Source organism: Strigops habroptila, chromosome 3 (genome assembly GCF_004027225.2).
Source record: "Strigops habroptila isolate Jane chromosome 3, bStrHab1.2.pri, whole genome shotgun sequence".
In the NCBI taxonomy this organism is placed as follows: domain Eukaryota; kingdom Metazoa; phylum Chordata; class Aves; order Psittaciformes; family Psittacidae; genus Strigops; species Strigops habroptila.
The window spans coordinates 24,644,053-24,657,815 of NC_044279.2; the positions used below are offsets into that span (position 1 = coordinate 24,644,053).

General features: G+C 43.6%; 2 protein-coding genes across 4 annotated transcripts in view; one reads left to right on the top strand and one right to left on the bottom strand.

The window, feature by feature from the left end:
• ING3 (inhibitor of growth family member 3) overlaps positions 1–1,941 on the bottom strand; it is a 35,176-nt gene extending 33,235 nt beyond the window's left edge. Inside the window, exons 1-2 of the mRNA XM_030479041.1 lie at positions 1,937–1,941; positions 196–203 (exon numbers count right to left, since the gene is read on the bottom strand). The gene's annotated coding sequence lies outside the window, so the exon portion shown is untranslated. The remainder of the gene's footprint in view (positions 1–195; positions 204–1,936) is intronic.
• Positions 1,942–6,065: 4,124 nt separating this feature from the next.
• The window catches only part of TSPAN12 (tetraspanin 12), a 43,052-nt gene continuing 35,354 nt past the window's right edge, over positions 6,066–13,763 (top strand). The window contains exons 1-2 of one of the 3 annotated variants that reach the window (XM_030478897.1): positions 6,066–6,266; positions 6,660–6,796. In XM_030478897.1, the coding sequence (XP_030334757.1) occupies positions 6,731–6,796 (66 nt within the window). In that variant the 5' untranslated portion in view covers positions 6,066–6,266; positions 6,660–6,730. The remainder of the gene's footprint in view (positions 6,267–6,659; positions 6,797–13,763) is intronic. The other 2 variants (XM_030478896.1, XM_030478898.1) reach the window with 2 other exon arrangements.

The window sequence follows — 13,763 nt, forward strand, 5'->3', positions numbered from 1 at the left end:
AGAGGCATCTTTTTCATAAAGAATCTCCATGCCTTTTATATTTTTTCTGTTTTCTTAAGTGTGTTGGCAGGCATGTATCTTTGTCCAATACAGATCTAATTATCATTAGAGTTACAAAGTCATGGTAAAAATCTCTGTCTTCTAACATAAAAAAAAAGAACTTTATTAGAATGAAAAAAATTGCTGCCAGACAACTTGCTTTTCTTTCCTTTTCTGAAGATTTCAGTCTAAAGCACCTTCACTGCACACTTCCTGCCAGGCTTTGTAATAATAGCAAAGTAATATAAGTTCAGATGTCTTCATATCCCTTGTTTTCTTTTTCAAGTCTTGGCATCCTTCCATCATTCTCCAGATTTTTACATTCTCTTTTATCTTACCTGTTCTTAATGTCTTTGAATTTTCACTCATCTCTGTCATTTCTGTGTCCTGCTTTCTCCTGCATCTCACTCAAGCCTCCAATGACAGTTTCAGCAGCAATTTTCATGTGAACTGTGAGCCAGCCAGGGGGCTTTCAGATCCAAGGAGAAGAGAACACCATCTGTGTTAAAGCATCTCACACTTCATAGCCCCAAGCTTTGTCACCAGAAGACTTTGGTGTAAGTGATCCAGACACAGCTGTCACCTCAGACACTTCCTTATCTGGCTCCTGGATGACAACCTCAGTGCTGAAAAGAATGAGGACAAGGAACTGAAATTTAGGAGGTAAAACAGGTATAGCAGCAGAGGATATTTAGAAGAGGAGAAAAAAAAAAAGGTGGAGATAAGAAGGATAAGGAAAAAAAGGAAGAACATGAAACAAATGAAAAGACTTTTCCCCTCCTTCTCCCCATAAGGCCACAATGAAATTGATTACTTATGTAACACCAGATTTTGCTTCATCACCTGTAGTAAGTTCTCAGCTAATTCTTAATCACAGGTGAGCTCTGATTGTCACACCTTTCAGTCTTGGGACCTCTATTATGGAAGATAACCCCATAAGGGTGTGTGTAATTAGATGGAACAACAGGGTGTGACAGCAACTCTGTATCACAGAGCAACCATGTGCAGAGCAGCACACTTACTGTAGCTGGCAAGAGAATCTTTTCTGAAAAGCTAGTTTGTATTTACCCTGACCTCCCCAAGGAAAAACTGCCCTAAGAGATGATTTATTAAACACTGAAAAATAAGGAAGTGTCAAGAGTTAAAGATGTCTGTGAATCTTTAATCCCTTATTAAATTATGATGCTGGCTTTAGTTTTACAATTGTATAGATTTTTCTCCTTGACCCCTGCTTCATTATGTGCAAAGAATGAGCTTTTTAGTACATTCTTTTAGCTGCCTTCAGTGTGTGGTCTACTACTTTCCACTATTCAGTCTCAGCTGTCAGGACAGCCCATTCCTGCTGGCCTGTTCTGTGGCTCTCATAGCACATAGATGTTTCACAAACATTCCACTCCACAACGCTTCCCTGAAAGAATGGAGCTTTATCATCCCCACCGTACAGCTGGGAAGCTCAGGCTCTACGATACGAGTATCTGAGTAGTTCACGATGGGTAACATTTCGTATTTTCAAAGGGCAGTTCCCAGTAGCTTCAGCTATAGTTGTGACTGTTTAAACATTCCTGCAAATCAGCCTGTGAGATTGCAAGCTGGACAACGAAAACAGAGAACACCACAACCACCTGGGACAAATGTGATTAAAGGAACTTGCCACACAGGAACGCTGCAGTGGAGACTGGCTCCACTTCTCCAAAGCAGCTACTGTCTAGTGATGAGATCTCCCTTGCATTTCCCTATGGCACCAGGGCTTTATGATAAGAAGTGTCACACAACCTTGATAACCAGCAGTGTTACTGGCACATCAAAGATACTAAACTGTGCTCTTTGCTCATGTAAAATTCCCTCTTGTGCCTGAAAAGGAAGTGTGGACTGTAATAAACAGGACTCTGAAGATCACTCTGCCTCTTCTCATTTCTGGAGCAGTTACAAATGCTGAACTTCTCTTTAGGGGATTTAGGCAGAAAAGCCTGTGTAATGAAAACTCTGTGACTCCCATTATAACATCAGACACCATCAGAAGAAAGGCCACCAGAAAACCATAGAGCAAATTTTTCAAACTGTGTCTTCTAGTGCAGGCAAGATCTTTCTGCTGAACTGAAATCCATACTTATGGAGAGGGGAATAAGACAAGGAGGTGCCCTTAGATAAACAGCAAAGAAATTCATTCTATGGCAGGTATAAAACAATCCAACTCCGTATTTTTCAGGTACTACAGCTGGATTCACCCTGGGAGCCTCTGAAATGATGGAGAGAAGGAAAATTGGAAGGGACCTTAAAGGTCATCTAGTTCCAACCCCACTCCAGGCAGGGACACCTTCCACTAGACCAGGCTGCTCGCAGACAGATGCTGGTTGCAGAACTTGCCTGCCCAGGCAATACCTAGCAGAGGCTTGCAATTAAAAATGTATGTATAAAAAGAAATTCTCTATCCTTGAAACTTTACAAATACTGCATAAACAAAAGGGATCGCAGCACTTTCACATCTCACAGACACTGTGGCTGGAACAAATGTATTACAAGTAACTCATTAAGAATTTCCCTGGTACTATCAAAGACATTTCTAGCTTACACTAAAATCTCGTAATTAAATCTGTACATGAACAGCTTGCTCATCAGAGTAGACCAAGTTGAGTGGATACCACGTGGAACTAAAATGAGTATGTGCCAAAGCACATCCAAAAGTATGTTCCTCTGTTCAGTAGTCATCTGAGTAATTTTAAATGTTATGGCAGCATATAAAAGGACATTACTTTAACTCATTGCTTTTTCAGTGATAAAGTTTCCTGCCATCTAGTACCAGGCAATTATCACCTATAAATTTACATGCATGTCTAATGCTATTCCACTTGATCAGGCTACTCATGTAATTTAAAATAAACACACTTGAAGCTATGTGCTCGATGTGTGTCTTTATTATCCACTCCTATTTTAGTCAGGTTTCCTGATGAAGAAGGGCTTGTGAGATCATACTCTAGTATCCATGCAGACATATGTCTGTCAATCCACACTCATCTAACAGCTTTTGAACTTGGTGGCCAGTTTCAAGCACACATGACAGAGAAGCTAGCTTACAAATATTAAGTTTCTGTACATCAAATTGAAATAGACAGTTAAACAAAGGAAAGAGAGATTATTGGAATTACTGGCATTCCCATCGCCCTCCTCTGCCATTGATGGAAATACTGTATCACGAACACTTGATTTAAGTCTACAGAATTCATATTATAAAGTTATTGTCGATGCCCTGTCACAGAAAAAAAGCTTCACAATTTGTAGGTTATTAGACATCGGAGAATCCAAGCAGACAATACTGATCCACAAGGCTTCAACAGTCTCCATGCTCCTACGTCTCTGGGCTGCACATTAAAGAAGTGTTACTTGCTAACAGCAAACTCTTATTTCAAAAAAATTATAAATATGAAGAGCTTCACCATTAGACTTCTTTCTGGGGAAAAAAATAAAAATCTTCTCTTGTCTTGCCTTAAATGAAGTTCAAAGTATTAATTTAAACAACAAAGCAGCAAAGTTGCTTCCCTGATTTTTTCTGGGGGGTGATCAGCCAATACTTCCAGTTTAGTTACTGTTTTCAATGCATGGGAACTTTCTGTGTATTTCTTTCCCAGTGTTGACATCACGGAAATTTCACAAAGTTTGACAGCCGGACAGAAAGCAGTATTCCAAAGGGACCTTCCTCTGGGCCCTATAGTGCTTGGCAGACATTCATAAATAGGACCCGTTTTCTTTAGGTTTTGAGCAAAATCTCTTCTGGACAACTAATGATTCTGCTAACAACAAAACGATAGAAAAAATATTTAACCAAATAGGGGATCCTCTTTATGTTTGTGACAGAGTTGTTGTAACAGAATTTTAAAAACTTAGTCTGAGAGCATCTTATGGCCAGAGGCCTCAAAAATGGAAACTCAAGAGGCATAAAATCTTGAAGTATCATTTTTAGTAGGATTTTTAATAAGTAAGAGGCATAAGAGACTGGTTTTGCTTTCCTTTCCTCAAATTCCTTATGCACTAGGGATAGTTGAGATTTTAAGCCAAAAAATACCTGAACCGAGTAAGAGAACTTCTCATTTGCTATTTTAGGTATGTTTAAAGAAAAATCACTGGGTGTAAGACAATTGAATATTTTTGTAGTGCTGTTGTGCATTTTTCATAAAACCTTGCTCAGGTAATTTTTTCTCTCCCAAGGAACAATCAAGGACACAAACACAACCTCAATTGTTTTTTATTTGTTTTATAACAGACTGTGTTGTCCCCAGTCAAGGCTGCAGCTCAGTCATAAACTGACACGATTTTTGTAAACTGGTGTGGGTTCACTGAATATACTGTACCTGTTCAAGATCTTTCTCGCTGACTGTGTCCATGTGAAGTCTTCAGTAATAAAAGGAATGAATGGTATGTAAACAGCACAATGAATGTACAATGTCACCTCTGAACAGTATCTGTCTTAGCTCAGTTTGCCTTATTGAGGTATGGAATTAGCAATATTCACTTAAGATTAGAGATGTGGCACAATACACTTCCTGGAGGGGCTCTTGATTTCAGAGGAAGATCAAAATAGCACTTAAAGCTTAGCAAATTTCAAGGAAGAAAAATCTTCACACGCCACATTTCTACAACATTCTTGAGTACTTTCAACTTTACTACCATTTTCACTTCTATAAATTTGGCATAAAATCCCTGTCATATGGGATTTTATGTTCATCCATGTCCATTTTACCTTCTTTTTAAGGAGAGATAAATACACTTGAAGAGTCTGTCTGCCCAATTCATTACTAATGGCATGAAATCATGGAAATTAAAGCTGTAGTGAGATCCCACCAGCAGCCTCAGTGATAACCATTCGAGTACCTGGTGTTTGTGTGGTTTTTTTCAAGCCATTGTTTCCAGTGCTTCAAGAAACATATTTTCCTTTGGTCTCGCAAGAGCTAGATTTCATCCATCACATCCTCTGTCCTCTTTCTCAGCTTTCACTAGCAGTTATTAAAACAGTCTTTATATAACATGCACTGAAGACCATTTTCCTCTTCTAGTTAAGAAACATTTTTCAGTGTATTTTCTTCTCATTTTTGTGATGGTGGCACTGTAACACCTGCATGCGTATTCATGGAAAATTCTCTTCTAATCTGCATATAACTACATTTTACACTGTAATTCTTCCTTTTGAAATATGGAGATATATATACATTGAAACAACATAGAAGTCAGTAGGGAACTACCACCCTAATCACCAGATGTACACACATCTTAACAGATTTCAGAGGCAGGATGACTTTTTCAGCTTAGTTGTGGCATCTGTAACTATTGAGCTATATGGGGCAAATCAGCAGCCGTTTTGCCTGAATGATAACTCTAGATTTTTCCTGTTTATAGAATAATTTATCTACAATATGGTCGCGTTTCTGAATTCTCTGCTTAGCAGTGTGGAGCGGGTGCTGGGCCGTTCCTTAATGACGGCACTCATGCTTGATGTCAGCAGAGTTTAATTTCCAGTACAACAGCGCAGAAACCTTGTGAAACGCCTGCAAAAACTTGCAAACCTCTCCCCCCTCCCCCCCATGTTTCCTGAGGCATTTGCTACTCCGGGCCCCCCGTGCCACATGAAGGGTGTTCCGTGTACTTTGGTTTGCCTGAGCCCATTGCTTAACGTCTGCCCTGAAGACAAAAAGCAGACCAGCCCCGAAGCCCCTCCACAAGTCGGTTTTGAGTGTGTTTGTCAGCGGGGAACGCGTTTCTGGGGTTGCCCCGTCGGGCTGTGCCCCTGAGGCAGAGCGCCAAACCCATCCCGGCGGGCGCAGCTCCCTGGAAGAAACCCGCGGGCTCTCCCAGTGACCCTCGCACATGCCCTGCGCCGCCGCTTCCACTCACCCCGCAGGTGCGTTGCACAGCTGGCAGGCCGTAGGAAGGCCGCCGCTTCCCTACTCCCCCCCCCCGGGGCTCAGGCCCCGCAGGCCTGGACGGCGCGGGCGGCGCGGCGGCGCTAGGACCCGGCGGGCGCGGGCGCATGCGCATACGCGGCGGTGTGGGCGCCGCCGGGCTCGGCGGAGCGCTGCGGGCGGGGGGACTGGGGCAGCCGCTGGGGCCGTGCCCTCAGCGCCCCGCCGGAGGCAGCGCCCGCACCGCCGGGCATGGGCGCCGCGGCTCCGCGCTCTGCTGCCTTGCCCCGTCCCGATGAGTCCTCGCCGGAGCAAGTGAGTGAGGGGGGCGCCTGGGCGGTAAGTGGCCGCTGTCCCCCGGCCGCCCGCCCCGAGGCAGCGCGTCCCTCGCGGCGGGGAGGGAGCCAGCGCTCCCGGGCCGTGCCGTGCCTCGCCTCCGCTGCCCTGAGCCCTGCTCTGCTTCTGGGGCCGCCCGCGGCTTACCCCCTTTGCACGGGTTTATTGTTGTTATTAAAAGAACTCGCCCATCAGTACCGCCGGGCGGGGCGGGAGGAGAAGGGAGACTGCCGGTGGTGGGCGACCGGTGGGCGCTGCGGGGTTCGGCCGCTCCCGCCCGGGCGCGGCTGGCCTAGGGCCGCCCCGCAGCTTGGCTCGGTTCCGCCGCCTCCACCTGCGCGCTGGTCCGTTGGCAAGGGGGACTCGCCCGGCCCCTCTCCGCCTCTTCCCCTGCAGGGCGCCGGCGGCCCGGCCTCGGGAGGGAGGATGTGGTGAGAGGATGGGGCTGTCTCCCGCGGGGGCTCGCCATGGCCAGGGAGGACTCGGTGAAGTGCCTGCGCTGCCTGCTCTACGCCCTCAACCTCCTGTTCTGGGTGAGTGGAGCGACGCGGAGCGGGCCGGGCTGGGCCCCCGCCGCCGACCGAGCAGGTGTGGGGTGGAGCGGTGCGGGCGGCGGGGGCTGCCCGCCTTGGGGCCCCCGGTGTGTGGCCCGGGCCGGGCAGTTACCACGAGGGAATACTGGTCACTGGAGGAATAAAAAAAAGCCTTTGGAAACTAGTTGTAAGTAAATTTAGATCTGGTATTAACTAGTGTTATAAATACACGTGTGAATCTGTGCACCTATAGCATGCACAGAGGGGAGTACGCATGGGTGCTGTGCCTTCCTGTTGAGATGAGTTTCGGAGCATCCCATGACCCGAGCTGAACTTCACGCTCTCACAGGTACCTAAGCAGTGAGCTGCTCTGCGAAGGCCTTGCCCAGGTTTTTTTTTTTTTTTGTGCTTTCATTTGCTGGGTTCTAACAGGCAGGCAAGGCCTGGGGTGATTTCTTACTTTTGTTTCCAGCGTTTCAGTTAAAGCTGTATTTATAGCAGCAGGGCTTCTCACTAAAGCGTAAGTGGGTGTGATCTGCACTTGCTCCTAAACTTTCACAGCTCTGGACAAGCAGTATGATGATCACTCGGAGTCCTCACTCACTTGCACTGAATGGAATCTGCTTCACCTGAATAGTTGAGATTTATGCTGGATAAGTGTAAGAGAACAAAAGGGCAAAAGGCATGACATCCCATAACTGTTAACAGTGGCTGACTCCTGAGGTGCTGTAGGCTTGAATAATGCAGGGATAATAAATGGGCTTGGGACCAAGCTTGGTTTAAAAAGGAACTGAGATGGAGTCCCACAATTACTGAAAATTAAGTAGAGATCATTTAGATTTTGTTGCACTTTAAATAATGATGTCTCAGATCATCCTTAACTGGAAAGTTGTCATGTGTCCATTCCCTTTCCTCCCTCCCCCGAGTCATGGAGGAGAAAGGATCTTTTGAATCTGTTGTGGTATGACAAGTCTCAGGGAAGAAAATGGTAACTTCTCATGCTTGTCTCCAAAATATAAAAAATGGCTGTAATTAATCTTCCAAGCTGAGACCAGAACACTGGAAATTATACCCGAGCAGCTAAGTGAAGTCTGTATAGAGCTGAACCATGTGACTGGGTAATTAAATAATAATTGCCAGTATAGCAGATGACTTGCACCACAGATACTGCACAGAATTAAAGCTGTCTTCCATAATGTATATAAAATTAAAGGTATTGGAACTCGAATGAAAAATTGGCCAGTCCATTTGGAGTTCTCTGCATTTTATGAAGCAGATGAATGCACTGGTTTGATTCAAACTAAATAAACAAATAAGCAAAAACCCCCAAGTCTGCCAGATTTATGTGATACGAAATGGGATTTGTGGTGGGTGGGTAGTTAAATGTATTGCAGTTACATCAGACTTCTTTGGAAGAATGTGTGCATAAAACCTCCTTCTGCTTCCTATCTGGTCCTGTTCAGATGTGTATTTAACAGCTAAATACAAATCTGCTTTTAGCTGCTTGTTGTAGGGAAATCTGCCATATCTCCTTCTCTGTCAGAGCTTGAATTTTCTCCTATTTGGCTTAGTGGGAGATTTGCCACTGCCTTTTCTGAGTGTCAGAGCGTGACACGGGGCAGAGTTTTTCTGGTGAAAAGTTTCCCTGGCAGCAGGTGCTTATCTACTGGTGTGGGCATGGGGGCTGTGATTTCTTCTTGCCGCTGCTCGCTCTTCCATTTGGGAAGCTTTAGCTTGCCTGTTGCTTATGTTAGTGTTTACTTGGATAAACACCATCCCAGGTTGTGGGCTGGCTGTCAGGAATTTTAGATTAGATCAGGTCTTTAAAAACATGCAGTGGCATTCCTTCTGAGCACGGTGGGTTCTGTTCCAGTGGGTAAAGACAAGAGCAATGCCATGATTCCAGGGTCTGTACAGACCTCCCAGTTTGGGATGCATATGTGTGATTCTCTTCAAGCCCAGTCTTGGAGGGTTTTATGCTTTCTCTTGCTTCCTTCCTTCCCAAGGGCCATTGCCTCCAAATGACTTCAAGCTTGTTGATAACGTGCCCAGTGACTGTGTCAGTTATCAGTGTTTGGCTGAAGACAGTGAAGATGTGCAAACAGCATGTGTTGACTTTTTAAAATCATGGTCTGACTGAGAGTCCTGGCTGGGATAGAGTGACATTCTCTCCTTGTTTCACTGTGCTGGTGTCCAGTGGTAGGTCCAACCACACATTGTGCAAAAAGGATTGCTTTCTCCTCCAAACCAGGTGCTTGAAGCTTTTGAAGGTCTGACAAAAACTGTTTAAGAACTGGTCATCACTGTTTGGTATAATCTGTCAACCTTCTAAAGGGAACATCTGAAGTCAGCTTCAAGCCTGTCCTGTGTGCAGTTGTCCCAGTGTGTGCATGGTAGGTCTCTAGCATTTGTTATTGCCAGCCTGGTGACGGTGGAAGAGTGCACGTGAAGCACCTTAAGAAGATGTTATGCGTAACAGAACTCCTAATCTGACCATCAGTGTTGCTGAAAAACTGAAGATGTGGATGGTTGCCACAACATGCTGGTGTCTTCTTAATTTGGTTGCTGTCAGAGCCTACAGAAGCAGAGAAGTGAGAGAGCTTTATCAGTAACTCTGCTGCCATCCTTGTAGCTTCTCCAGAACATTGGTTGTAAGTGTACAGCTGCGTGTTGTCTGTTCGGAAAGATGTGTTTAAGCTGGGCTCAGCTGATGAGCTGTGATGCGGAATCTTAGACAGGGTGTTGTACCTGTGTGTGCGTGAGGGGGAGGCAGGCATTGTTTGTTATGCTTTTCGTAATTCTTGGCCTGAAGGCTGCTTAGCTGTAAATAATTCATAAGACATCAACTGTAAGCCCAGGGTTCTGTTTTAGTGGTTCATCCTGTTCATCGTGTTCGGATAGTAGACCAGTAAACATACTGCCTTTACTGCTCCAGAAAAACACTGGTTTTGTGGATGTGAATGGATCGCTACTTCTGGAGCTGCAACTTGTAGCAGATCTTGAGAGATGTTTTCTTCTGAGATGGGAATAAATCTGTTGTCAGTGCTCTAATTGTTAAGTGAGTGGCTGTGGTTTAGACCTGATGATACCCTTCTGGAAGATGTTTCCAAGGTCAGTTGAATCATGCATTTGACTGCAAGATGTCTCTGAAAGTGATGGGAGTTGCAGTTTCAGGACTTCCTTGGTCTTCTAATTACATAAGGGGTTTTTTTATAGTGCCCTGGACAAGGAACGTCCTTCAGACTCAAATCCTGCAGTTAACATCTGTTTTCACTCTTCTGTTGTCCTCATGTGTAAATGAGTATCACTTCTTAAGGTAATTTATGACACTGAGAGACCCAACTTGCTTTCTGTAGCTGTCTCACCTTAAACTGTGTAACACTGCCTTCTGCAGCATACTACATTCTGGACAGCCTAATAAAAAGAGGGGACCTCCCAAAATGCATGATTTGGTATTTTATAGTCAAGACTTAGTGCCTAACTAGGCAGATTATCTTAGTGGTGCTTGAGAGAAGACATGCTCCTACTGCTTCCTAATTTTCTCTTGTTAGTGACAATACTGGTCTTTATCATCTCTAGCTAGCGTGTGTGTCAGGACTTAGAGAAATTTAGTTTTGATAGTTCTACAAATATATTTTATGCAGTTTATGAGACTTTTGGTGAGGCTTTTCTGTATCAGCAAGCTCCTGACACTGCTTCAGCTCATTAGCAGTCATGTATGCAACACGAGCATCTTCCTTCATTTTGAGCACTGCGTACTTGTCCTCACAGAAATCCTCCTCATCACGTCTTGCCATTGTTCTTCTGTACTTTGCTGTGGTCTCTTTTCATAAACATTTATGCTGGGGAGACATTCAGTCGCAGAACATGGCCAGCCCATAATAATGGCACAGGCATAACACAGGAGATTATGGAGCGCAGTGGCCCACAGGGGTTGTGCTACAACAGGAACTAGAAAATGGTGCTGAATACAGGAAAAGTTCAGTCTCCTAGCTGCTTACAATAGTAGGTGATTAAGCAAAGCAATAGCTTTGAGAGGCACAGGCCTGTTTTACTTGGCAGCTCAGCCACGTGTGTTCTTTCAAAAAATTGTAGTCAAAATAGGTGAACTAGGTAGTGATAGTAGATGCAAGTAAAAGCAGTACAATTATTTTGTCAACCTTCCCATTTTTAAGGAAAGTATAGCTGTTGTGCAGGAAAAGCTCTGTATAGACTTTCTGTCTTCAGAAAACTGCCAGCTTTTTTTGTTTGTTTTCTTCTGGTGAACATGTGAGGCAGAAAGGAGGAGCAGCTGCTGTTGTGTCCCTTGTAATTGAGCATGACTGTACTGCAGTGGCTTGGACAAATCAAGGTTGTAAGTTGTAGATGACTCTGTCATAGGTGGTAAGGATCTCTTAACCAATGATTAATAGTGTCAGTGGATATTTGAGCCAAACCAGCAATGTTGCCACATCCTTCACCTTGTGAGGTTTTTCCTGCCTGGGGATATGCTTTTTCTGTTGAGCAGTGCCTAAACTTTCCTTCACAAATGTAGCAGTACCATCTAATTTCAACTGATTCCAGCCAATAAACCCTCCTGGCAGGTAGTGGAAATTGTTTTGCATCTATCTTGAATTTGTGCCTGTAAACAAAAAAAGTCACATGAAATGAAAAAGGAGCAAGCTTCCAGTTAGTTTTCCTTTTGTTCAGAATACTTTGCATGCTTAAATTTTCCAGTTTTGGCTAGGTGTAGCACCTGGGAACTCAGAACAAGAAAATGTTAGTGTTGTGCAAAGAAGCACTAAGGGTGGTTGGAAGCAGTGGTATTGTATTTCTTTCTTTTTCCAACCTCAAATGTGTGTATTGAATCTTGTATTTTTTTGCTTCATTTTTCAAGTCTACTGTGATGCAAGAAAGAAATCAGTCTATCCTCCTTTCCATGGAACCAGATTGTGTTTCTGCTGCTTTCCAACTTCCACTCTTGGTGGAGTTTGTAGGTACTTGGAATGAATAGAGTTCGTGTCAAGTTTTTAAGTGACTAATGATACTCATTGAAATGAACACTGCCTGGCTGGGTACCTGTAGCAGTGTAAACATGGGGTTCATTCTAGTCTAATACACTCTGATTTTAGAGACTGCAGTGTAGACCTGCATAATTGAAACCTGATTTTCTTAGCATTCTTGTATAAAGAAAATATCTAAAAGCCATGCAAGAATAACCCTGGCTTCTGTAGGAATATGGTGTCTTTTAAAGGAATGTGTTCAGCAGAGCAAGCTACAGGAGGAGTTTTAAAGGACCAGAAATACTTTTAATTCTGTTTTTTTTTTTGAGAAATCTCTTACTTTTTGGTGTCTTTGGGCTGCATTGTTTATGTAACGTCATTACATTACTAGACCAGGTCCTAACAAAATAAAGCAGAGTTCAGCCATAACTGAGAGTCATAAAGTCAACTTTGCATCTACCTCTATATAACCTTTTTATCCCATGTGTCTTCGTAGGTGATAAAGCTCACCCTTCATTTCATGTCAATGGTGAATTGTTAGGCAAGTCTTTGCAAAACTGTCCTGAAAAAAGGTGGTTTGATGTGATGATGGAAAAGAAAAAATAAGACCAGACCCCATCCTAATTTTAGAAATTACATTAATACAGTTCTTAATTGGCATTCAGAAATCAGTGAAACCACAGACAGTTTTTGGGTAATCCTTATGGTTAACTGTGTGGAACTCATTGTATCAACCTTGAGGATGAAGGCACAAACAAATGTGTGCTGAGTAGGTTTGAGCACATAGCTCAAAAGGAAGAAAAAACTTCAAGCTAAATGCTTACACCAGTAAGCTGTGATCTCTGGCAGAACTGGGAAGGTCCATCCGGTCTGTAGGTAGTTGCATTTGGTTTTTTTTCCTTCAAATTTGCATCACTTTGTAGAAGGTAGCTACCCAGTTATTTGGGAATTCCCAGGCACTGCTTTTTTATCATAGACAGCCATTGAGAGACTGTGGTAGACACTTGACATGGCTCATAGGAGTAATACAAATTTTTTAATCTCTCGTAGCTATTTCCTGAAGTATAGGGGATAGTTTAATTTTCTGTAGTTTTATAAGAACGTGTGATTTAATTAAAAATGCAGGTTCATTTTAGTCATCGTCGTGTGCTCTTGGGTATTCACATATAGAACAGGAAAGTTAAGTGATGTTCCCACAAGCAGCTGATTGTAGGTCCTGTGATCATAGGAAATACTTGCACTTTTTTAAAATACTGATCTTCCAGTTAAATACCCCAGGTTTAAAAATAATTTGTCTGCCATCTGTGAGGTTGACTAGGGTCTGTGAACAAAACCAAGCTCTTACAGAAAGAAAATTGAGAGTATATTTTGTATATGTGAAGGCATATCTTGGTGGTGGTGTGTGGCTCATGATATAGATCTAGACACTTAAGCTCTGAGCAATGCTACAAATCACCCATGATTAGCAGCACATGCCTCTGTCTCCCCAGAGGCAAAAGATCTAACAGAGATGCTTACTTTTGAGGTCAGAGTGGCACAAATCATGTCTTAACAAGTGCAGTGCCTAGGTAGGCACAGAGAGGATGAATGCAGAAATACATGTGCGTTTGTATCCCTCTTTGTTTTTAAAGTACCCTTGTGCTGCTACACAGCTAGAAGTTGATGTGTAGATCTGACATTCGGTAGAACTGGCTGATAGATGAACTGTACCCCAGCTTGTTTGCATATTTGGGCTCTTTTTTGTTTTTTATGCTGTGTTGCTGTAGGAGCCTTGCACAGCCAACTGCTGGAAAACTTGCTGGCTTCCCCAAGGAGGCTGATCCATTATCAGCCTCTCAGTGCTCCAGCAGTTGCCTTATTGCAAAGTGTGCAAGTTCCAGCCTGTGCCAAACATGGAGCAGGTTGTTAACTCACTGTTACAGCTGTGCAAGCAAACCCAGATTCAAAGTGCAAATAAGTACATGTTTCAGCTGTTTGCAAGTGGG